We start from the raw sequence: 27,878 nt of genomic DNA, 5'->3' as shown, positions 1-27,878 counted from the left end.
AAACAATCCCCAGTCTTTTTATGGTATAGCCCTGCTGGAAGGACTTGTGCTTACTCTTCTTGTCCCACTGTTGTCCAGGGTCTACCTCACCCCACTCCTTCTGCAGTCATTGCACTATATGTACCTATTGACATGATATTTCCACATGCCAATGACTCAACTTCTTTAAATTCAAAAGCTGGCAAAAAGCTTGATGTGCAAGTCTTCTGGGTACACTATGTTGCAAGCTCCACCTGAAAAGTTCTATAAAAGTTAGACAGATCCTATAGTCACCATGTACTCACATCTTTCTTCATCTGGAGAACAGAGTCTTTCTGTGCTGAAAATAAGGTCTCAAATGGATGAAATTTTAATCAATTTATTCCATAAACATGGAAATAGTGAAGTATCAATTTCATGATGTGAGATCTAGGTGTTCATGGTGCAACACTTTCCATTTCCATCAGTGTGCTACTCCTAGACATTTAAATACCATAACAGTACCAACAAGTTTATCATTGACCTTGTAATCAGATACTATCGGGTTTTCTTTCTATAGTTTATGGGAACTATCTTGCATCCATGCACATTTTTTGTGAACTGCTAATGAGCACTCCAAGTGGAAATATTGTCTTAAGTTATTCTGGATTTCTTACAATCTTCCAATAACAATAATTACTCACTGAAAAGACTGTCATCAGCAAACAGTATGAGTATTTGGTGCTCCCTTGAGTTCTGGTTGCAGTTCTCTATTTTACCTCTCAAGATGTCTTCTGCAGTCAGAGAGGAAACACTAGGAGAAAGTTGTTTACATTGACCATGGCGTAATAGCCCAGAAGTTTTAAGTGATGTCAGTACCAGCTTACATTGTATGATCAATGTGAGCAGGTTGCTTACTATTTGATAAACCCATTTATGCACTTGTAAACATTAACAATCGTTGTCTTGTGTCAAAACTGAAGTAATTTTTTTACGTTGAAATTTATTTCTGTTGAACATACACCATACGATCAAAAGTATCCAAACATCCCCAAAAACATACCTTTTTCGTATTAGGTGCATTGTGCTGCCACCTATTGCCAGGCACTCAATATCAGCAACCTAAGTAGTCATTAGACATTGTGAGAGAGCAGAATGGGGCACTCTGTGGAACCCACGGACATCAAACGTGGCCAAGTGATTTGGTGTCACTTGTGTAATATATTTTTTCCACACTCCTAAACATCCCTAGGTCCACTGTTCACGATGTGATAGTGAACTGAAAACATGAAGGGACACATACAGCACAAAAGCATACAGGCCGACCTCATCTGTTGACTGACAGAGACTGCTGACAGTTGAAGAGGGTTGTAATGTGTAATAGGCAGACATCTATCCAGACCGTCACACAGGAATTCCAAATTGCATCAGAATCCACTGTAAGTACTATAACAGTTAGGTGGGAGGGGAGAAAACTTGGATTTCATGATTGAGCAGCTGCTCATGAGCCACACATCACGCCGGTAAATGCAAAACGGTGCCTCGCTTGGTGTAAGGAGCACAAACATTGGATGACTGAACAGTGGAAAAACATTGTGTGGAATGATGAATCACAGTGCACAATGTGGCAATCCAACGGCAGGGTGTGGGTATGGTGAATGCCTGGTGAAGGTCATCTGCCAACGTGTGTAATGCCAACAGTAAAATTCAGAGATGGTGGTGTTATGGTGTGGTTGTATTTTTCATGGAGGGGGTTTGTACCCCTTGTTGTCTTGCTTAGCACTATCACAGCATAGACCTACATTGATGTTTTAAGTGCCTTCTTCCTTCCCACTGTTGAAGAGCGATTCGGGGATGGCAATTGCATCTTTCAACATGATCGAGCACCTGTTTATAATGTACAGCATGTGGTGGAGTGCTTACACAACAACAACATCCCTGCAATGGACTGGCCTGCACAGAGTCCTGACCTGAATCCTTTAGAACACATCTGGGATGTTTTGGAATGCCGACTTCATGCCAGGCCTCACCGACTGACACCAATACCTCTCCCCAGTGCAGCACTCCATGAAGAATGGGCTGCCATTCCTCAAGAAACCTTCCGTCACCTGAATGAATGTATGCCTGCGAGAGTGAAAGCTGTCATCAAGGCAATGGGTGGGCGAACACCATATTGAATTCCAGCATTACCGATGGTGGGTTCCATGAACTTGTAAGACATTTTCAGCCAGGTGTCCAGATACTTCTGATCACATAGTGTATGAGTGCACACTTTACCTGCCGGAATCTCTATGCTTCTGAAACAGTTTGGTCTTAGGGATCTTGGACTACAGTTCTGTGCATTTGTTCTTTACCGTTTTTAAAAATAGGAATGGTCTCCTCTCTTCTACAATCACATGGGACTTTTCACTGTGCTAATTTGCGGTCTATTCGACAGACACTGTAAAAGAAATTCCATTACTATCTGGAACTTTCTTCACTTTCATTAGTTTCATTTCCTTTTAGTGCAGGAAGTGTTTATTTCAATACCATCCACTGGTGAGTTAGTGCGTAGCCAAGCAGTGAATGCACATTTAAGTGCAGAATTTAATACTGTCTTCAGTTTGAATGTCAGACTAATCTGATTGGATAGATTCTTTAGATCCATTATTTGACATTATATTTGATGGGAATTTTCTTGGATATTTCTGTAAGATATTTTTCCAAGATCTGCCTGTAGAAATTGTTGTAGGCTGCATGCATTACCTTTCCTATGGTTACAATGAGTTGTTATTAAGTTTTTTCTGTTTTCTCTTTTGAATGGATAATGTGACAGTTATTTGCATGTTCCATGGATCATAACTGTGACATCTCACTATGATGAGAAGTGAATCAGTTACAGATTCTAAGGGAATAATCAGTGGTGGTTGTTGTGTAAGTGCACAAGAGTCATGATCACCCTAACTCTTGATACCTTGCGGATTTATTGGTTATTTTTCTTTGAAATCTCTTAAACATAATACAGATGCAGTAATTTGAAATAAATGGCATTAAATCTACCATCCAATGCTTCATTGCTGCTCCTCTAGACTCTATGAAACTTGGCATCAGGGTCACAAGCATATCTTCAGTTGTGCACATTTTAAGGAGTTTTTGCACATGCACAGCTGCCATGATGTAATTGCCTTATGGGCCAAATGCATAGACTCGATAAACAATGTGCACAGTTCACATCGTGCAAACCTAGTCCTTCCTCTTACCACTTAACTACAAGCTTACATCAATGCCATCAGGTGGTATCACACTGCAGCAGACCTATCGCCATTCACTACTCAAATACTCCAATTCACTCACTATACAGCAAAATTAGATGGGACATCAGTATATGTTACAGTTGTACTGATAGGAAAAGCTACTTTGTGAGATTCTGAATGAGTTATGTATATTAAGTTTTGGATTTTACCATACAATAATCCACTTGAGGCACTGAGAACCATAAAGAACATAATCAGCTATTGTGAGACTGTAGCATTTATTCATGCTTCTGGCATCTGTTGGTCTTATGGTGGCTCAAGTTTACCTGTGCTGTATGCCCACACTGTATACATGAACATTCACAGAAAGCTGTCTCAATGGTTTCTTTGATATTCACTTAAATGTGGGATCGAAGACAGTGTGCTTTTGGCTGTTAGCACCTCATTTGTATTCTAGTCAAGTGACAATGATGGTAGACTGTACTATTTGAATTTAATCACTTTCAAAAATGGCAGTATGTGTTTGGAGTTGGTTGTTTACTGTGCTGTAATTGGTTACATGAACTCTGTTGAACATGTTGTATGTGCTAACAGAAACGAACATTAGCAGAAAAAGTCAGCTGCAAAGGAATTAGCTCTCCCAAACCAGATGCACTGACTGGAAAGTGACAAAATCAAATAAGCCTGACTACAAGCAAACATTTAACAAAGAAAAGTTCTAATATGTGTAAGTTGTTGTATGGGTGCAACATAAGAATGTCTGATTTTCAGCCTGGAAATTGACCGTTAACTAATATATGGATTATGGATCTCATACATTTGTTCAAAAAAGTGAAAAAGCTTGAAAAGTCCCACTTACACAAAAATTCAAAACAGAATAATGGAAGCTTAAATGTTATTTTGTTCTTGCCCTAAACTGTACTTAATTATGTACAAAACAACAAAATTCCACAAAAACAATTTTTTTTGAGACAAGTTATGCACATTATTATTATTACTGTTGTTTATTATTTCTGATAGTGGCTGTGGTTGTATAAATATTTGATAAGCATAACTACTATACAGCAGATGCTATTAATTTCACACTCTTTTATCTGAATCTAAAAATATGTGTACAGCCAGAATCTGTACTCACAAGCTGCCACTGGGAATAATTAATACCAGGTGAATCTTTGGTGTGTTTTACTACATTTACATCTATAGTCATTTATTAGAATCAATGGGTTACAATGGGTAATGACTTTGGGCTCATTCCATATTTCTCATGTTTGAGCAAAAGCTTTCAGTTTATATTTTAGGTAGGATGTTAGGGGCTGTCTACTCATTCATCCAACACAAGTCATTTCCTTGGTAGTATCCTTAATTTTTCCCCTTTGGTGACCACTCGCACTATAACACTATCATGATCTCCTCTTTCCTGATGAAATTGATAGGTTTTGGTTTTTTGTGGCTAGAAGATCTTAAATATTTCTTTCATATGTGGGCTACCAGACTTTTTACTCAAAGCAGGTGTCTGATAATGATTTTAGAAGTCCATATATACACTCCTGGAAATGGAAAAAAGAACACATTGACACCGGTGTGTCTGACCCACCATACTTGCTCCGGACACTGCGAGAGGGCTGTACAAGCAATGATCACACGCACGGCACAGCGGACACACCAGGAACCGCGGCGTTGGCCGTCGAATGGCGCTAGCTGCGCAGCATTTGTGCACCGCCGCCGTCAGTGTCAGCCAGTTTGCCGTGGCATACGGAGCTCCATCACAGTCTTTAACACTGGTAGCATGCCGCGACAGCGTGGACGTGAACCGTATGTGCAGTTGACGGACTTTGAGCGAGGGCGTATAGTGGGCATGCGGGAGGCCGGGTGGACGTACCGCCGAATTGCTCAACACGTGGGGCGTGAGGTCTCCACAGTACATCGATGTTGTCGCCAGTGGTCGGCGGAAGGTGCACGTGCCCGTCGACCTGTGACCGGACCGCAGCGACGCACGGATGCACGCCAAGACCGTAGGATCCTACGCAGTGCCGTAGGGGACCGCACCGCCACTTCCCAGCAAATTAGGGACACTGTTGCTCCTGGGGTATCGGCGAGGACCATTCGCAACCGTCTCCATGGAGCTGGGCTACGGTCCCGCACACCGTTAGGCCGTCTTCCGCTCACGCCCCAACATCGTGCAGCCCGCCTCCAGTGGTGTCGTGACAGGCGTGAATGGAGGGACGAATGGAGACGTGTCGTCTTCAGCGATGAGAGTCGCTTCTGCCTTGGTGCCAATGATGGTCGTATGCGTGTTTGGCGCCGTGCAGGTGAGCGCCACAATCAGGACTGCATACGACCGAGGCACACAGGGCCAACACCCGGCATCATGGTGTGGGGAGCGATCTCCTACACTGGCCGTACACCACTGGTGATCGTCGAGGGGACACTGAATAGTGCACGGTACATCCAAACCGTCATCGAACCCATCGTTCTACCGTTCCTAGACTGGCAAGGGAACTTGCTGTTCCAACAGGACAATGCACGTCCGCATGTATCCCGTGCCACCCAACGTGCTCTAGAAGGTGTAAGTCAACTACCCTGGCCAGCAAGATCTCCGGATCTGTCCCCCATTGAGCATGTTTGGGACTGGATGAAGCGTCGTCTCACGCGGTCTGCACGTCCAGCACGAACGCTGGTCCAACTGAGGCGCCATGTGGAAATGGCATGGCAAGCCGTTCCACGGGACTACATCCAGCATCTCTACGATCGTCTCCATGGGAGAATAGCAGCCTGCATTGCTGCGAAAGGTGGATATACACTGTACTAGTGCCGACATTGTGCATGCTCTGTTGCCTGTGTCTATGTGCCTGTGGTTCTGTCAGTGTGATTGTGTGATGTATCTGACCCCAGGAATGTGTCAATAAAGTTTCCCCTTTCTGGGACAATGAATTCACGGTGTTCTTATTTCAATTTCCAGGAGTGTACATTTCCCATTTGATGGGTTTAGTAATTTTTTTCAGAGATAGTGGGATTTGATCTGATGATCCTACATTTTTGTTGAACTTAAGATAAAGTGTATCTAAAAACAAAGATGATGTGACTTACCGAACGAAAGCGCTGGCAGGTCGATAGACACACTAACAAACACAAACATACAAACAAAATTCTAATTTTCGCAACAAACGGTTGCTTCGTCAGGAAAGAGTGAAGGAGAGGGAAAGACGAAAGGAAGTGGGTTTTAAGGGAGAGGGTAAGGAGTCATTCCAATCCCGGGAGCGGAAAGACTTACCTTAGGGGGAGAAAAGGACGGGTATACACTCGCACACACACACACACACATATACATCCACACATATACAGACACAAGCAGACATATTTAAAGACAAAGAGTTTGGTGTATCTATCAGTCTGTGGAAAGAACTGTGAACAGTATCAGATCCCAGTTGACAGACCTCACTGTTGCCACAGAAAGTGACTCACATTTTCAATTATTCCCAAGATAGCATCTTACACCTGGCTTATAATTCCTTCCATGATACAGAACTAATGTACATTTATTCTCTTCCTTCCACAATACTGTTTTCTTAAGAGAGGCAACCATGCAATTAACATTCAAAGTGTCTATAACAAACAGGTCAGTTTTTCATGTCTGCAACTAACCAGACGTTGACAAAGGAGTGTCCCCTTTATGAAAAGGGAATTCTTGTCCCACTGACATTCTTTCATTGTCAGAGGCATCAGGAGGCAATGCTTCAAACCCATTCATCTGAAGTGTGTGATTAGTCTTTTAGCCTTTGTCCTCAAGGAAACTGTTCCTGCAAAATGTGCATATCTAGGTACAATGCATGGCCCAGCATCAGATGACAGTTTGTCAACAGACTGGAATCCTCTGCAGATGACATTGGCAACAAAAGAAACTGGCAAGCTCAATAATGCATTTTTAGCAACAGGAGACAGTGGCCACTCCTCCACAGCACAATTCACAGCAGCCATATATTGTAATTCTAGTCAAAAGTTTCCAAGACAGTGTCTAGATGTTTTCAGGCAGCAGGTAACAACTCATCCATCAAGTTCCTGCACCAGCCACATTCATAACCATATCCAGTGGTGAAATAATAACGATCTACTTTGGCTAGATTTATGGGATAAAAATGTAAGAAACTAATCTTGAAAACTTACAATACACAAACTATTGCACTAGGTATAATAATCATGAAGGGCATGTGTAAGGCTACAAAAGTAATATCGGAAATATGTAACTCTAACACTAAAAAAACAATAGTCACTAAGTAATTCACTCTAAGGATTAGAAAGTTATTCTCTACTGCATGACAGCTGACACTCTACTGAATGATGTTTCAATAGTCACATGATCATGTTGAAACAGGTGACAGTGTTACTTCTCAATCATGAAACTTCATTGTAAAGTCAGTATTGTTATTCTTGTCTTCATACATTTACAGAGTACAAAATTACTGAAACCTGCTGAATACAGAGTAAATAATAAGGCAAACAACCTAAGTGCTCTGGTAACACCAACAAGTGGACTGCATCTACTTGTCATTGTTGGTTTCATCCAAATGTATGGTACATGCAGGGCTTGGCCCGAAATAAAAGAGACAGAAGTGGGAACTCTAAATTGCTAACCATTTAGAAAAAATGGCATTTTTCGTGTGGGTTGGTCAAGACATGTTAGTGTAGTTGCCAGACAGCAGTTCGCACAGTGGTCAGAGTACCGAATGGTAATGTGAGAGTCTTGGGTTAGAATCCCTACTCAGAAACTTTTTTCATTTTGAATTTTTACATTGCTTGTACTGCAAATAAACTAAAATAAACCTCAGTATATTGTATTTTCTAATACATTCATGGAAGGCATGAAAAGGTAGAGCAAAAGAAAACATGGTGTTGCAAATAACTTTCCAAGAAATGACTGTAATTAAAGCATACAGGACTTCTATCAGTTTCATTTTGAGCTTTGAGCAACCCCGTGTCAACTGTAGGTAAACAATAAGTTCCCCTGCTTTTATGATGAACATCACCCCAGTATATGTAAATCACCAACTGTAAAATAATGAAAGAGACTAATTTTATTTGTGAAGTTCTCATGTGTGCCTTACAGTAAATCTCTTCCTGGAGATTTATGTTCAATCCCAAATTTTTATCTGCTTTTCCTTTACATGTCTTTTATGAAAATAAATACAATATGTTGAGCATTGTTTCAATTTATATGCAGTGTAAGTAATCTAAAAGTTTAAAATAAAAAAAGGAACTCCCACTACTGTCCCTTTTGTTTCTATCCGGCCCTCCACATACCACAAATCTGCATGAAATTGACAATGAGGAGCAAGTGCTTTCCCCTTGGAAGTTCTCTTATTATTGTAAGTGATGCTACTGATAATTAACAGCATACTGTTCAAAATTTCACAATCTGAGAAATGATACGTCCAGGAGATACTGAAGGTCTACAAAAAAAACCATGTAAAAACCTGTGTCTGAATATGGAGATTGTGGTGTTTTGACAAGAAACTGATCTTTACTAATGTAAATATGTCTGTCAATAAATAGTTCATTATAAATGAGTTTGCCTGAACAGTGCACCCGGTGACAATTGCTTTATTAACCACCCTAATTCCAGTACTGTACTGAATTAATCTGCATGCGATGTTACTCTTATTTTGTACAATAATAATTTTTATGATTATGAAAACCAGTCCTCTGTTGCATAATTTATAGAAGTCTTCCTGCAAATTTGCAGACAAGTTAGAATCTGAGCCTCCCTAATTTTGTGAAAGCTTTCACTATTAATAAGAATTTCTTAATATTTGTCTGAGAACAATGCGGAACATAAAAAGGTTAAAATATAAGCCCTATTATAATACACATTGAATGGCAATCTTCTCTGTGTTTGTTCCTTAATTCTGATATCTGATTATTGATTCCAACAGAGGTGTTTCAAAATACAAAAAATGGTTCAAATGGCTCTGAGCACTATGGGACTCAACATCTGTGGTCATCAGTCCCCTAGAACGTAGAACTATTTAAACCTAACTAACCTAAGGACATCACACACATCCATTCCCGAGGCAGGACTCGAACCCGCGACCACAGCGGTCACGCGGTTCCGGACTGAAGCGCCCAGAACCGCACGGCCACACCGGACAGCTGTTTGAAAATACACATGTTTGTAAGTAATACATATTTTTCATTATGTTTATATATTTTGAGTGTTGAATCTAGTTGACATTTTTCACACGGCCAATAAACCAACAAAGATGTTGCAATTCACACCATGGCATAGTTGAAATGAAACCTGGAGACAAAAAATAATTGCTTTCATACTGAAAGTATTTCTACATCCAGATTGAATATGAGATGTTGTTTGACACGATGACTGTGCACTATTATAGAAATTACTTTTAAAAGATTCTGTGAGAAGTCATTGGTTTAGGTTTTTGGTTGTATAGAATTCAAATGTCTTAGCAAATTGAGAAATATATGAGAAAGATTATATATGAGTGCACAGTGTGAGTAAAAGAGTGGTAAATATGTATACAAGTAGGGATAATTACTTCAATATTTCTTAACAAAAATAAAATTTGAATGCCGAATTCCATATGAATGCCTAAATTTAAAAATCTGTAAGTATACATATATGTATATATACATATATACCTTGACATACATGTCACAGCTACCTGTGACAATGTAGTTGCCATCAGGAGAAACATCAACAGATGTCATCCCAGCAGCTGAAGATCCTTCAAGTTCGCGTATATACGAGCCATCAAAAACTTCCAGATAGCGAATCTTATGGTCAGCACCAGCTGTGATGATCTGAACATCACTTGGAATATAACGTGCACATAAGAATGGAGCATTTGCTGAAAAAAATTGTTTGTGGTGAAGATGCCTACAAGGAAAAGAAAATTAATTTCACTTAATGTTAGCAAAAAATATAGCTAGTAAGTATAGGTGAATATAATGTTCAATAAGATAATAAAAAAATCGTTTACTATTTCATCAGAAATGATGTAATTAGAAAGAGTTCACCTCAGATTATCAGAAGCACAGGAATAGAAAATGTCCTTATCAAAATTCATCTGATTTTGTTTAGAAAAATCATGAAAACTTTATCTCTGAACTTGTGTTAAACACTTTGTCAACTCACACTAGTTGCTCACATTATGCAGCTGTTATTTTAATCAGTTGCATGACAATGTATTTTGAGCTACCACTTAGTATATTAATTTTCCCAAGATGTGGCTTGTACCATTGATAACACACTTGTGTCTATATTCCTATACACCATCATATTATTTTCGATAGGTCCACTATGTTATCTATATCTCTTAAGTTATTGGAGCTTGCCTTTATTGTGTGTCATATTATTGGAGCAGGCAAAATCTCATATTTCAAATTTGCTTTCTTGTTGTTCCACTTACATCAGTGTGAAGTATGGTTTGTCCCTCAAAGGTCACTTTGGACAGAAGCAGTGTACATGGTGAATGTGATTGTAGCTTGTTTCACACAGACGTGTATTGCAGTCATTACTCCTATTCTATTTGTTTCTGTTACATCTGTCCTTGTAACATATGTAAATAGCCATTGGATGCAATGTACATTTTGCTAAACTGTTATGGTTGTCATATTTACTCACTGCAGTATATGACACACAACATATATATTTGAAAAATACTAGTCACAAGAACTGTACTGGAACTATTGACATTGCGAACATATAGATCACCTTCAGTTCAGCTGGTTAATAGTAATAAGTGCTGCAGTCAGAAGTATGTAGAATGCCTCCATTCATAGTACTGATGCTGACTGTCGCTGAAGCATAAAGAAATGCACTATTCAGTACATTTCATGATTGACACAGTAATTTATATTACTATGTGAAAACATTTAACTCTTTATAAATGCAACGTATCTATGTTTTTTTGATATGCTTTGTTCATAGTTGGTTAAGTTATTCTGTATGTTGTACTTTTATTTTCAGAGACAAATTCATGATTTTTATTATATGAACTGGTTGATTTTATATTGCCTAGTATGATGATGTAAATGCTTTTCTGTATGTGACATTTTATTACTTTTTTTTAAGCAGGACTGTGACAGATTAATCCTGTAATGCTTTTTAAATTTTCTTTCAGTTGGTGTAAAGGAGCTTGATGATGGTGCATGGACCAAAGTTGACTATTCAATGACGAAATTTTATCATCAGCTCTGGGCAGTATAGCATGATGTTCTCCAAATAAAAATCACACCCACACAAAAGTCCTATTACAGAAGGCAAATGAAACTCTCAAGGAAGTTTATGATTGGGCAATATTAATTAATTAACACTAAACATAGTCAAACTTCAGCATAAAGAGGAAACACAATTCGGTCATATTAAGCATAGGTGACACATTTATCGTTTGTGTAACTAACAGAAAGTTTTTAGTGATGAACATTGATTGCTAGCTAACATTGAGTGAAAATACAACATACTGGCAAAAATAATGTCATCATTGTTCTACGGCCTTATGGTGTTAGCATCAGTTTCCAACAGCCAATGTCTTGTGGTGACATACAATTCCTATGTGCATCCTGTTCTTAGCTATGGGATTCTTTTCTGGGAATCGAAGGCACAAAACATGGAGAGAAGTTTTAAACTACAGAAAAAGGTCATAAGATTAATAACCACAAATAATAATTGAGCTCATTGTAAAGAACTGATTAAAAAGCAGTGTATCCTTACTACACCAACTCAACACATCTACTAATCTGTTTCGTATTATACTGTGGAAAATATTACACAAGATTTCAATAATAGTTCATCAATATTATGAAAAGGGTAGTTGCTATTATGAAAAGGATAGTTGCTACATATAGTGGAGATGCTGAGTCACATATAGGCACAACAAAAAGACTGTCACAAACTAAGCTTTCAGCCAACAAGGCCTTTGTCAGCAATAGACGACACAGCATCTCCGATATATGGTGAGTAGTAGATTTTCATAATAATGTTTCATTCCATTCCAGATTTTCCATTGTTCAATAATAGTTCCATATCTAATCATGGAGAGCCAGTTTGGACTTACTTTTACCAAGGGGGGAGGGGGGGGGGATAAAGTTGTATAATAAATTGTCCAAAGAAATGAAAAATCTTTCTAAGATACATGTGTTTAAAAAGAAGCTAAAAGTTCTTAAGTATTGGCTACTACACAATCAAAATACTAACTAGATTCAGAATAGCAATTAATAATGAAAGGGGAGAACTACAATGCCTTGTCACATTATTTTACTGTAATGTGTTTGCAGGAAAATAAGAGCAAAGCTCTACAGTGAATGATAGTGATCTTATTCTCCTGAATTCAACATGTCACTCATAATAGGGTGGGGGTGATGCAACTCAGTTTTTCTGTGGACTGAGGAGAAGACATGACAACTTCAGGGGGAATAGTGACATGTCTATGAACCAGGAAGAAGCTTTCTGCATGGACTGGAACCAGTGCAAGTGACATAGCAGGAAATCCTTTGTTCTGGAGGCACCAACTGTTGTCTTTAATGTGTGCAACAATGAAAACTGAAGCTGTGTCTATACCAAAGAACATGGTATGACAGGGACAATGAATGAGAAAGTGCAGTTGTTACGATGCTGGTCTCATATTCAAGAAGATGGAGTTTGTTCTGTCCAGCCATCCTGAGTAAGGTAGTAAGGTTTTCCACCATTTCAGGTAAATACTAGGATGGTCCTTCATCAAGGCCACAGTCTGTCCTATCATCATAAATCACACTTATATAATCTATGCATATGAATAGTTTTGAGCTATTTATTTTCATTATATTATGATAAATCCACTATCATTATAAGATGACCCATGGATGAATAAATGAAGAATAATAGTAATATAATAATTATAATAATAGTGTGATGTAGGGTAGCAAGTATGGCTTTCCCTGTCTTATTCTCCAGTGTTTATATGGCACTGTGTATTTGGCTCATGCTGATGAAGGGCTTTGATTACAAGATCAGATGTTCATGCCCAGCTTAACTGCAAGGCATCACCATACTTGTGCAGTCATTTGACAATAATAATAACAATTTTCTCTCATTATTTTTGATAGCTGCAGAGAAATAATGTTTGACTGAATTTCGTGGAGGTGAAGTAAGGAGTTTAGAAGTTATCAAGGTTTTTTCAATGGTAGTTGTGATCAGCAAGAAACTGAGACAGAAAGTGCAAAGTTGGTGAGAACATGAAATCCAATGTAAAAAAAAAAAAAAAAAAAAAAAAACACTTTCAGTAGGATTACCCTTCTTTCTATACAATTTGTAATGAGTGAAGTCAATAAAAACTAATCACACATGGATTTTGGTAAAATCTGTGTAGATTGGTTACCTTTTTTTGAACTGACAAGTTTGAAATTTTAGTATGTTCTAGAGCCACAACTTAACAATAAGGTGTGATATTAACCATTGAAATGTAAATATTTCAGCCACAAGACCTCTCTGAAGGGATGTTTCAGAGCACTTAGGTGTTCATGCCTTTTCTAAAAAACCTTAAGATAGGGTGAGACTTTTTAGTGAGCTTTGCTAAAGAAAAATCCCCTTTCTCTCAAAAACTATATGATTAATAAAAAGTCCCGAATGGCAAAACAAGGATAAGTTGTAGTGATCAGAAGGGGTATGATCAACAGAGGCAGCTGCAAACACCATCTGTTCAGAACAGGGTGATCTAAATGCTGTCCAAGTTGCTGCATGACATCTGCCACTTTAGACCACCAGGGAAGGAGTTGTGAGGGTCACATAATACTGTCTCCATATCTCTCTGCATTTGCTGGATATGAGTTACACTTTGATAAATTTTGCACTAGTTTGCCATTAGAGTGATACCGCAGTCAGTGTGTACTTCTTATTGGCTGTCTTCTGCAATGCCACCCATCTTAAATACTGCACATATTATGTGACGAACTAATTCGACTGTGATAGCTGACTGATGATCTCCATGCAGGGAGAGCAATTTTCATGACATAACTTTACTGACAGCAACTGCCAAGCTATTTTTATGATAAAAAATTAACATTTGCAAGCTCTACAAGACCAATTTTAGGAAGGAACATTTCTGTTACTCCATTTTTAAATCAAACAGAGTGTAGACTACATGGTTGTAGTGAATGTCTAATTACTAATTCAAGAATATAATCTCAGTGTTACAAAAATGTGTGTTGAGACTGTTTGTATGCAACAGTATTTCCCTTCCTTGTATGAAATAGAATTACTAGTGCCGCTGCTGCAGCAACAGAGAAATTGCACCTTTCAGGCAAGACACCTGTAAGATGCATACAGTCTGAAATTGTGTAGATGTACTGTTTTCCAGTACTGTTTCAAATGTCACTTACAACAGAAGCACTGTTTTCCAGTACTGTTTCAAGTGTCACTTACAACCCCATGTGCTGCTACTGTAAAATGGGAATCAAAGGTGATGTAGTAAGTGGACAATTAGAAATCTACGTACATCACTGTGCAAGAGAACTGAACTAAAAACAATTCCATAATGGAAAATTCATTTATAAATCCCTTGCTGTATCTGTAGAAAAGTTACTATCTGGGAAATAATTTTTTAAAATTTATATTATGTATTGTTTGGTACTTCACACACACACACACACACACACACACACACACACACACACACACATAGAGGGAAACATTCCACGTGGGAAAAATATACACTCCTGGAAATGGAAAAAAGAACACATTGACACCGGTGTGTCAGACCCACCATACTTGCTCCCGACACTGCGAGAGGGCTGTACAAGCAATGATCACACGCACGGCACAGCGGACACACCAGGAACCGCGGTGTTGGCCGTCGAATGGCGCTAGCTGCGCAGCATTTGTGCACCGCCGCCGTCAGTGTCAGCCAGTTTGCCGTGGCATACGGAGCTCCATCGCAGTCTTTAACACTGGTAGCATGCCGCGACAGCGTGGACGTGAACCGTATGTGCAGTTGACGGACTTTGAGCGAGGGCGTATAGTGGGCATGCGGGAGGCCGGGTGGACGTACCGCCGAATTGCTCAACACGTGGGGCGTGAGGTCTCCACAGTACATCGATGTTGTCGCCAGTGGTCGGCGGAAGGTGCACGTGCCCGTCGACCTGGGGCCGGACCGCAGCGACGCACGGATGCATGCCAAGACCGTAGGATCCTATGCAGTGCCGTAGGGGACCGCACCGCCACTTCCCAGCAAATTAGGGACACTGTTGCTCCTGGGGTATCGGCGAGGACCATTCGCAACCGTCTCCATGAAGCTGGGCTACGGTCCCGCACACCGTTAGGCCGTCTTCCGCTCACGCCCCAACATCGTGCAGCCCGCCTCCAGTGGTGTCGCGACAGGCGTGAATGGAGGGACGAATGGAGACGTGTCGTCTTCAGCGATGAGAGTCGCTTCTGCCTTGGTGCCAATGATGGTCGTATGCGTGTTTGGCGCCGTGCAGGTGAGCGCCACAATCAGGACTGCATACGACCAAGGCACACAGAGCCAACACCCGGTATCATGGTGTGGGGAGTGATCTCCTACACTGGCCGTACACCACTGGTGATCGTCGAGGAGACACTGAATAGTGCACGGTACATCCAAACCGTCATCGAACCCATCGTTCTACCATTCCTAGACCGGCAAGGGAACTTGCTGTTCCAACAGGACAATGCACGTCCGCATGTATCCCGTGCCACCCAACGTGCTCTAGAAGGTGTAAGTCAACTACCCTGGCCAGCAAGATCTCCGGATCTGTCCCCCATTGAGCATGTTTGGGACTGGATGAAGCGTCGTCTCACGCGGTCTGCACGTCCAGCACGAACGCTGGTCCAACTGAGGCGCCAGGTGGAAATGGCATGGCAAGCCGTTCCACAGGACTACATCCAGCATCTCTACGATCGTCTCCATGGGAGAATAGCAGCCTGCATTGCTGCGAAAGGTGGATATACACTGTACTAGTGCCGACATTGTGCATGCTCTGTTGCCTGTGTCTATGTGCCTGTGGTTCTGTCAGTGTGATCATGTGATGTATCTGACCCCAGGAATGTGTCAATAAAGTTTCCCCTTCCTGGGACAATGAATTCACGGTGTTCTTATTTCAATTTCCAGGAGTGTATATAAAAAACAAAGATGCTGTGACTTACCAAACGAGAAAGCACTTGTAGATAGACATAATAAAAAACACACAAACACACACACAAATTTCAAGCTTTCGCAACCCAAGGTTGCCTCACTAGAAAAGAGGGAAGGAGAGGGAAAGACGAAAGGATGTGGGTTTTAAGGGAGAGGGTAAGGAGCCATTCCAATCCCGAGAGCGGAAAAACTTGCCTTAGGGGGAAAAAAGGGCAGGTATACACTCACACACACACACACACACACACACACACACACACACACACACACACACACACATATCCATCCGCACATATACAGACACAGGCAGACATATCAACTGTTTGTATCTTAATTTATGTAACAAAAATAAAACTCTTGACAGTTTGCTGACTAAGTAATTTTAGTCTTTCATCAATCATAAGTTCAAGTAATTTCACTTTCTTCTTCTCGGATTTCATTGCTCTGGGACTGAAATAAAGTTTTTCTGTTTCTGTTTTGTTAATGGAGAGCTGGTTGGCAGGACAACAGCGATCAGTCATCTCGTTATTGTCATTTTGAACAGTTTCTAAGTTTCCACCTGTTATCAGCATACAGCACATTCTCACCTGATATGTGACTTAGATATTATTTGTATACACAATGAAGAGGAAAGGTCCAAGAATTTGAGCCTGTGGTGTTTTATTTTCAGTAATAATAATAATAATACTTTATTCAACATTAAATAATTCATTGCATGCGTGTAAAAACAGGTTACAGTTCTTGATACATAGCACTATACTACATTCTTCTGAATACATAATTGATTAACAAAATGATTTAACTACAAATAAATTTTCCATAGTTGTGATACCTGATTATTTGCATATACTATCTGTAGCCTGTCAGTTAGATAGGTTCTAAATCTAGTAAATATTTATCTCTAATGCCATAGTGAGATAATTTTATTTATATAGTCTCCTATGATGCTGAGTCAAAAGCTTTGCTCAAGTCTATAAGTGTAGTACATGTAGCATATCTCTTTTCAACACCATCATACATAGTATCTAGCAGATTGATGACTGCTTTTGCTGTTGACACACTTGAGCTTAAACCAAACTGATTTGCATTTAGTAATCCATATTTTCAAAACAGTCATATATTTATTTACATTAACAACTTTCTATTATTTTGATACAACTGGAACAATTGAGATCAGTCTGTAATTACTAGGCAATTGTCTTTCTCCTTTCTTAAACACCAACAGGGTAAAGGTAATTTTAAGATCCCATCTGCCACAATTCTGTTGTCTAGGTAAAACAGTGGCATTTTAATTTCATTTGATATGCTTTTTATGACAAAATTACTCATTCCATAGTAGTCCTCTGTTTTAGAATTTCCAACTTTGTTAATTGCTTTGCTAATATTGTGGAGAGTAATTATAGGCTATGAGAAGGTAGTTATATTTTTTTTGTTCGGGTAGAAGTATCTCAGTGACTAAGTTGTTGTTGCAGCTTAAATGATTACAGCCTGTACAGTTTACAAAGTATTAATTTAATAACATTAGAAACTATATGAATTATATCATATTTTTTGGGCTGATTTATGTCACTTTTAATGTAAAGCAACTTTACTACAAAAATTGCACCATTCTTCCTCCATTCTACATGATATCTGTCACAACATATCCTTGAGGAGCAAAATTGTTGACTTGCTCCTCTTTCAGTCACTCGTAGTTCCTAGGCAGTAGTTGCTCTCTCCACATTGCTCCTCTGTTGTGCACTACTGCTGTTCCTGGTGTTTGCTTGATATTTCTCAGTTTTTCTCACTGAACTGCCAATATGTGGGATTATTTTCAGCCTTTGCACTGAAGGTTCCTTTCCTTTAAATGCTCATGCTTCCATTTGCACTCATATTCTAGATATCAGTATGATAGTTCCTCTGGTTATTTTTGTAGTAACTGCTGCAATTGTTGTGATTCTGCTGTAGCTGTTCTCCCTGGAGTTGCAGTGGAAGAAGTACATTTAAGTTACTAGTCTATTATGTGCATGTGCCTTCTGCAACACAGATGTAAAAAAGTTTTGGCTACTCTCACCTTTATTGACAGAGCCTTAACAATTTTCTCCACTGTCAGATCCTTGCCTGCTATATTTAGGGTAACCCACGTGTTGTATACAGTTCTTCATACTTACGGATTTTAATTAAACTGATATTATGATAACCTTTAAAAATTTGTTTAGCATCCTGTTTGCAATTTTCCTGATTCATACACAAACAGTTTTAGAGGTCATCGCAAGTCCTACTACCAGGTCAAGAAGTTTTTTTGCTGTGAACAAATAGCAAATTTGGGTACATATTTAGCTGCATCATTTGCACTTGCTGAAACTTCCTGGCAGATTAAAACTGTGTACCAGACCAAGACTCAAACTTGGGCCCTTTGCCTTTTGCGGGCTAGTGCTCTACCAACTGAGCTACCCAAGCACAACTTACACCCCATCCTCACAGCTTTACATCTGCCAGTACCTTGTCTCCTACCTTCCAAACTTCACAGAAGCTTGCAGTACTGTGAAACTTGTAGAACTGGCACTCTCGGACATATTTAAGAAGTTTACTGTGCAGTTTCAGTCATGACTAAGTCAACAGTAAATATTTTTTCATGTCTCTGTCTGTTTTTTGAAATATCTAGATTGCTTTTTAATAAAAACCCATCCTGGTAACTTTTCTCTTTTGACTATATTCTGTCTATGCATGATAACTGCTTGTATTTAGTGTTCTGTGATGTGCATCCCATAGGAAAAATCATGCTTTATTTGATCTATTATAAAATTTTTATTTACTTTTTTCATCTGTTTTTTTAAATCAAACAGTGGCTTATGTGTTTCTTAAGCATGTCTTGTTTGTGTAGTTCTTTAATCAGTGCACTTATTAATGTTTTTCCATTCTAGAATTCATTTTTGTCATATTGAGTTATTTTGTCAATTTCTCACAGGCACACACTTTTGAAAGACTGTTAAGATCATTTTTATTTCCAACATAAAACAATCTCTGCATTTCCTGCATTTTACACTGGCTATTGTTCAAATACATGAGTAATGAATTTTTTGTCAAAATTTTGAACACGTTATATGTTTTTCTTGTTGTGTTGTGGTAAAAGGATTTGCTGATGCTGTTTCCCTTATTTCATGCTGTTAAGAACTGGAAGTGGTTCATACACACATGTTTGAGATAAAAAGTGGTATTAACCATATGTTATTCAAGATCACTGAAACTTCCTTTACTCAGTAAGTATGCAGCAGAAAAATGAGATAATTCACTTGTATATGCAAAAATCTGCTGTAATTTAACACTTATGTACATTGGGCTTCTGGGTGATACAAAAGGGGTGCATGTATTAATCCTTTTCTTGTCCTTTCATTTTTGGGTCAACTGATTTTTGCATTGTGAGCCTCTGTATCAAGAGTAAACTGAATGTTTGCTCTGGTAGAAATGTTCAACAGAATTCCTAGGATGGTTTCAAGTTGTTTTCAAGTCTCAGGTGCAGCACTTTCTAGATGTCACTGACACTAACATCTACATCACTAATTTTTGCAGTGACACAAGAAGTAAACTAGAGCAGTACTTCTACATGTCCCATAGCAAAGGTGCATTTGGATTTATGCTTTTACTTTGCTACCCTCAGCTTCAGTTTCTATCATACATGTGTGTTTACATGCTCTCTTTAATTCCAGAATTTTTTGAGTTTTGTGAGAGACCTTTCATAACATACTGCTATGGCAGTCAATCCTTTTCATTTAGGGTCTTTCTACAAGGTGTACATAAAGTCTGGGAAAACTTTCAATTATTTATTGCACAAGAACCAAACATTGTACAGTTATCATACATATGTCATTTTGAAAAGAAACCCTGAAAGTTTTTTTTCGTGTATACTGCCACAGCGTAGTTTGGTAATTTGCTGATAGTCTGCGCTAGTTGCAAACATAGTGAGTTCAGGTGCAGAGCGAGCTTTCTGTGTGTTGAAGTTCAACAAAAACAAATGTGCTACAGCTGTTTAATGGATGTTTAGAACCAAGTATGGTAAGAAGCCACCAACAAGGAAGGCCATTTACCACTGGTACAACAAATTCATTATGACGAGTTGCTTGTGCTTGGCAAAGAGAAGCGGATATCCCAGTGTGAGTGAAGTGAATGTGGAGCGCATAGAGAGAAATTCATAAGAGGTCCAAAGAAATTGATGCGTTTTGCATCCCGTGAACTTGAAATGGCTCCAATGACAGTGTGGAAAGTCCTGCGACAGAAGCTGTCTATGAAACCATTCAATTTGGAGCTAGTGCAGAAGCTCAATGATAATGACAAAGACAAGCATTTTGAGTTTTGTTCGCAGTTGCAACAACAGAATGAGGATGGGGATGGCATTGTTGATCTTTTAATTTTTAGTGATGAAGCCACTTTTCACACTAATGGGAAAGTGAACAGGTATAACTGTCGAATCTGGGGTACAAAGCATCCACACGAATGCATTGAATTTGAGCATGATTCCCCAAAGGTAAATGTTTTTTGTGCCTTGTCACATCAAAAACTGTATGGGCCATTCTTCTTTGCCGAGAGCACTGTCACTGGATATTCCTACTTGGACACGTTGCAGCAATGGCTGATACCTCAAATGCAATCAGACTCTCCGTTCATCTTTCAGCAGGATGGGGCTCCTCCATATTTTCATCATGAAGTTCGTGGGTACCTGAACACAGAGCTGCCGATTGAAAGTGTTACCGGACTTTATGTACACCCTGTATGTGCACTCATGTAATTTGTTTTACATCTACAGTTAAATATTTGTGGAATATGGAGAATTCCTACCATCTTGGCCTTTTCTACTAAGTTCTAATCCATCCAGTACTTGAGCAATTATTCTCCTAAATTTATACTTCTACAATGTCTTACTCAGAGCTAAATTTTTCAGTTTCCTCATTGACATACTACAGTACAGCTTCTTTATCTAGTCTACTGAAGATTTAAATATTTTGTCTTGTTTTAGTTGCCTTTTTTACTTTGATAATCATTATTGTTATAACTATCTCATGGTCACTGATATAACTCTGTGTGAAAATAGTCAAAGACATTAGATCTACTTGTCGCCATTAGATCTAATATATTTCCATCATGAATGGGCTTCAAACTATTGTTTAATGTAGTTTTCAAAGAAGGCATTTAATATTGTATCATAATACATTTGCCACTTATAGAAGCATCCCTAGTGATTGCTGAGTGTTTAAAGGACTCCTACAATAATGACAGTATGATTGTGAACAAAATGTATTAACAGATTGAGGTTACCTCAAAAACTAAAGTTTTTGTTTATATTTATGGTTGGGTTGGGTGGTTGTTAAAATGACCCAGTTTTAAGATGTGCCCAAATGTTCTCACAAGCAGCTTCAATTTTTGTCTCTGAATATTTTAATTTTATGTCTACTGTGACAAACACACCACCCTTGTTTCCTAATTAGCCAGTCCTTTTACCATATGCTTAGATCTACCCCGTAAATCTCACATTTTAGGTTTTAGTCTGCTTGTACTGTCACCTCCACTGACTTTTTTGAAGTGCTTAAAACTCTGGCATTCTGTTTTAATAATTTAATCTGTGGGTGTATTTCTTTGGATTTCACAATAATACTTCAGGGCCATGTACACCTATCATTCTCTACGATGTACAGGAAAATGCCTACTTTTTTTAAAAGAGAACTATTTGTACACCCCACACATGGTCAGGAAACTGATAGGGAGTCTTTGATGTGTAGTGCACCACAGACTTGTTTATCCTATGGTACAATTCTAGGAAATTAGAGATTGTTAAAAAACCTTTTAAGTCATTGGTTTACACCTTTTTCTCAACTGAAAACCATAGGCCAAAAACAATTCTGAGGACTGCACTATAGACTGTGCGCTCCACTGAAATTCCAAGGCTGGTCTCCTCAATATTCTCTGTATCACTGGAATAATCCAAGTATAACCTCAGAGCCCAAATGACTGGCATTGTTCCACACTCAGCAGCTGGTAGCATACCAGTTCACTCAATGAGTTTGAAAAACAGCCTCTTCATTATGTAGAATGAGGCCCCAAGGCATATTCAATGAGTGCACTATTACACCCTGTACATTCAAACTTCCAGTGATTAACAGACAATAGCTCATTTCTACATGCTTGTCCCTGACACAATAGGCTTCCAGTAGTCTTTGCACCCTGTTTGGTATTGGGATTTTAGATTTGTCTTGAAATCTGATGGTATCTCTGCCTATCTCAAACATCCTGCATACAAGACGGAATAGTTCTGTCATGGCTGGTTTTCCCAGTGCTCTTAATAATTCTGAGGAAATGTCATCTAGTCCATGTGCCATGTTTCAATTACAGTCTTTCAATCATTTGTGGTTCAATGTCCCCATGTTTTTCCATGCCCTACACCCAAACTTTACGTTCTGCATGACATTGTACGCCACCCAGTTGATGCCACACTTCTCAAAGTATCACATCACCCATCTCATCTTTACTGACTTCCTTTTCCCTTTCATTGTCTTCCAGTTTCTCTTGTGAGGACACTGAACCACCAGCTCTACCCTCCTAACAATATTGCTGGCCTACTGCAGCAAGACCATCTGCATCTTTGCCAGATCAGTTCTCTACAGAGAACTACGAGCTCTAAGCTATACGCATTGCGTATAACCTGGGAGAATAAAATTATTCATAGTAAGTGAAGGGAGTGTAAGTGATTATTTATTGTCATAATTACCACACCTGCTACCCACTACCTACAATAATGACCCCATTATTTTCTTTTCAAACGCGCCATGAAATACTGAGTTACACTTGTGCTGGCATGCTGTCATTCCCTGTGGAATGCAAATTTCATGCTGCGAAGAATATGCCCCATGATGGTGCTTCATTGCCTGGCATCACTACAGACAATTTATTTGTGCGTCTATATGGTGTTCTCGACAATACCCAGGCGAAATAACAAGTGGAACTATGGTTTTCCAATGATCAACAATGTTTCCATTGTTCAACACTAAACCGGGGCATTGTCACCTCTCGCCAAACAGAAGAACACACTAAATTGTAAATCAAGTATGATGTTATTAGTGAAGGTGGTGAGACAAAGGCTGCTGTTCCCTTAATTAACTGTGCTCCATCAACAGTGACCATACAGGGTGAACAATGGTTGCCCTCCGCCATCCCCACCTCACACCTAATCAGTGCTACTACTGCACCAATCAGTGACAGTGTTAATGAACTACACCCCATGCATTTTCATTCTAATGACTCAGCATGTATCAACATTTCATGTGAATATACCAATTTATGGACACCTTCCAGAATACTGCAATTGTTGACAAACAATCGCCACCATATACGATCGCATTCCCCTGTGGGGAACTGATATTTGTGGGTTATTGCCGATAAATGCATCCTACAAATGACCTTCCTGTGCAAGAGCATGTTTTTCCATGCCTACACCCAAACTTTACGTTCTGCATGACATTGTATGCCACCCAGTTGATGCCACACTTGTTATGACAGCGCCACGAGCCGCATCACGTCATCATGATGACATCACACCGACAACAGCCACGCCACACTCTGGGCCATGCCTGCCATGTGACATCACTCAACAAGCAGACACACTATATCTAACTGCAACCGTGCAGAGTTTTCACATCTGTGACCACCGCATATCAAAACGGCGAGCCTGATTGCAACTGCGAACCACACACTGTGGGAACACAAGGAGTACCTACAACAGCTGCCATGTTGGGTGACCTAGACTGATGCACCATCGGCCATGATTGCCACCAACCTGGACCCGTCCACTGCGCCACATTCCTTGGCACCCCAGTTAGACAACGTCCCCCATGTTGCTGATGCAACAGCTGCAACACCCGTGCCAAGTCCCATGAGAATCAGACACGACACCCCCATTGCCGACAGACCTCTCACAACTACTGTGCCATGATGCCAGCTGCCATCTCTACCAGTGCCACCAGACGGTGTTCGTGAACCTGTGCCATATACTTTGCATGATTATAACAACCTCATACTGGACCTAGTCCCTCGCGAACAGGCAGATTACCACCAGCTACACACTATGTTACATCTGCTGCCGCTACAGGTTGATTCTCCACAAGTATGGTGCGCACTCTGCGAGTGCATGAAGCAGTTGCCTGAGATCGCAAATGACCATGACAAGTTTTTGGTACTTTTGAACCAACTACACACCAAAACTAATCTTATCAGTGTCCTCCTATTGCACACACCAACCACTGACCGATACGAGACAGCAAAGATGCTCATACTACAGCACCTGTCACATTCACCTGAACAACCACTCCACCTAGCCATCACTGGGCAACAATACCCCGTCAGCGCTCTGGCACAGCTTATGCCTCCGAATCGCCACAAACCTCTTACCAGAATGTGCTCTATGGTCACTACGGCTCCTCAATCTGCTTGAAAACATACAGAAGGCCATCCAAATGCATGAAGATTATGCTTGCCCTGGTGCAGCATCACATCTTGAACAACACTCACATCAATTGCAGCAGCTACATCAGCAGTGGTTGCATCTACAGGCAACCCAGACCAGCCTGCACACCAGCAGTGCCCATGGAGACCACTGCACAGTGCTCAATGCACAGCGCCTGACCAACCGACAGTCACCGAGCTGCTCTGACCTCAGCCGAGCCCTTCCACACCATGCTCACAGCAGCCTCGCAAGACTTCGGTGCAGCAAGGTACCAACAATCAGATACCATGATGGACCCAGGTGCCGCATATGTAGCGGAATGTAAACAACCACCTGCCACATTCACACCTGGCCATCGACCCATGCCTAACCATCACAAAAACTCACCCGGCCAGGATGCTGTGCCTACTCGGCTACATCACCCTTCTGGTTTCACACAAGCTTCGGTACTGGTGCACGCTGCTGTCGTCCACACTGCAGCTACCCAAACTAGTAGAGCAGCCTGATGCATGCCCATCAGGTCACTCCCCTACTTCAAGACATGACAACACTCATCAAATCTCGCATCTACATTATAGTGGCGCATGGCTCTGCATCTACGACAACTATCTTGGAGCGTACTTCCTAGTCGACACGGGTGCTGGTGTTAGCACACTGCCACCTCAGTTGGCACCTGGAAAACATACACCATCTGCTATATAGCTATGTGCTGCAAATGATTCAGTGATTCCCATGATAGGCACAGCCTCTATCACAGTTTAACTGGACAACCACACCCCTCACCCATGGACATTTTTTGTGGCTGACACCATAGACCCAGTGGGGGGCTTGGATTTTTTGAAGCATTATAATCTTCTGATGGACCTGGGTAGGGCCTTACTACTTTAACATGACTGCCGTATGCTGATCAGTGGAGTAAACAGTGACCATTTACCGACAGACAAGACTCCGCTCCTTGCTCCTCCTACCTCTGAAACAGTACTGGATCTCAGGCTAAAGTGCCAGGCATTGATCGAAGAGCTTAAAACCATGACTACTGCATACACTGACCTCCGCCACGTCAATGCTGGCTCACGAGCAGCTAACGAAAACCTCTGCAACCGCTGCTCCAAGCTCACAGCACAACTACTCATCACACAGCAACAGCTGTCATCACACCAGCAACAATGGGAGCCACCCACCCGAGATGCCACCAGGTCTCCAGAAACATAGGTCAGTCCAGTGTCTCATACTTCTGGTGTCAACACTCCCATGAGTGGGTCAAGCGAAAACAATAATATTGCTCTCATGAGCATGTCGAATGCAAACAGTGATATTGATTGTGCGAGCAGATTGTGTGCCTCACATGCTATTCCACATCATCCCCATAAAAAGATTAACATCATACCACAATGGTACTGTACACAGAATTAATACTACCTCTGGTCCACCAGTCCCATGCTAGCCCCACTGCCTCGCCCCTCACAAACTAAACACAGCCAAGGCTGCGATCAAGGAACTGTTGTGCAAGGGCACCATCCAGCCATCAGACAGTGCATAGGCCTCACCGATTACTATGAGAATGAAAAAGATAAATCATGGCACCTGTGCTGGGACTACAGACATTTGAATGTGTGCACCATTATTGTTAGTTACCCCATGTTCAATATTCAGGGCTTCTCTCAGGAACTGGCTGGTGCAACCATTTTTAGCAGGATCGACTGCCCCAAAGACGGCAATAATTAAACTGTTTGTCCTATCTGAATTCCTCTTTATGCCTTTCGGGCTAAAGAATACAGCACAGACTTGGCAACGGTTCATTGATGGCTTTTTTTTTTTTACTATGCTCTTTTGCTATTGTTACTAGGATGATGTAATTATCTTCTCACAAACAGCTCATGATCATGAGAAACACCCCCAAGCAGTATTTGACAAACTAGCAGAGCATGGTGTTGTTATAATGAGCACAAATGCCAACTCGAGCAAAGATGTGTTACATTCATAGGCCATCTCATTAATGCTTCAGGCATCTGCCCCACCCCAGAAAAGATAGACCAAATTAATAACCTATTAACCATGGACAATTAAGAGTTGCACCATTTTTTTGGGGTAATTGATTTTTACTGACAACACCTCCCCCATGTCTCAGAAACACTTTTGCCACTCACAGATTCACTCTGCAGCAAGAACACATCAGGCAAATATAAGCTCACTTGGACTCCTGATATGGAAGCAGCTTTTGAGAACATCAAAACCAAGCTTACTCAGTAGCACCCAGGGGAGGACCTCAGTCCACTCCTGGTTGTGGCATATGAGCACTGTCTTGAGGGTATAGAGCCACCGTTCTATGAGTCCGTCGGATTGAGGATAGTAGACCATCATGTGAAACTGGTGGAATTCACAGAGGCAGCAGAGCTTTGAGAACAGGGCCTACTCAAACTGCTGGCCTTGGTCAGTTGTCAGACTTTGGGCAGCCGAAGTGTGCAATTCATAGTGGGATGAAAGCTCGGGCAACGGTGTCAGCTGAAATATAAGTCAGAGGTGTGACCTTTATGCATCAAGTTATCCTGTCTATAGCTGACAAGATGTACTTGTAGCCATTTGAATCTGGTAGTGGTCTATGTGGACACGTTGGAAATGGCCCTTCATGATGGGGAATTTCCCAAAGGACAGTTGGGCGTGATGTCCTGTCTTGGCCCATTGGCATTGGATGCAGGCTCTCGTCCATGCAACACAGTCCCATTTAATGTTATTCCAAACAAAACGAAACATTCTGTTATGAGTTTCAATGTTGGGCATACTCCAGGGTGAGACAAGTTGTGGAGGCGGTCGAAAACTGTCTTTCTTTAGTTCTGTGGGACGACTGGTCTTTGCCTACCATATGATATGTTGAACAAAACTAGTTTGGTTGTGCCTGTGATGGTGCACTGCTTGAGCTGGAGGTCTGTTGCATATCCAGATAGCATGTTTCGGAGGTAGGTGTCAGTTGCTTGTGCCTCCGCTAGTTGGTCGAGGTCAAGGTGTACCAATGTGGCAGTGAATCGTGAGAGGTAGTCAGCCACCGTGTTTTCTGCTCCTCTTACATAGCGGACATCTGTG

General features: G+C 40.6%; 1 protein-coding gene across 1 annotated transcript in view; it reads right to left on the bottom strand.

The window, feature by feature from the left end:
- Nucleotides 1-27,878, bottom strand: part of LOC124594109 (cilia- and flagella-associated protein 52-like) — a 285,675-nt gene that overhangs the window by 13,941 nt on the left and 243,856 nt on the right. Inside the window, exon 12 of the mRNA XM_047132461.1 lies at nucleotides 9,846-10,083. Coding sequence (XP_046988417.1) covers nucleotides 9,846-10,083 — 238 coding nt within the window. The remainder of the gene's footprint in view (nucleotides 1-9,845; nucleotides 10,084-27,878) is intronic.

Source organism: Schistocerca americana, chromosome 2 (genome assembly GCF_021461395.2).
Source record: "Schistocerca americana isolate TAMUIC-IGC-003095 chromosome 2, iqSchAmer2.1, whole genome shotgun sequence".
In the NCBI taxonomy this organism is placed as follows: Eukaryota; Metazoa; Arthropoda; class Insecta; order Orthoptera; family Acrididae; genus Schistocerca; species Schistocerca americana.
This window is presented reverse-complemented; position numbering and strand designations above follow the sequence as displayed.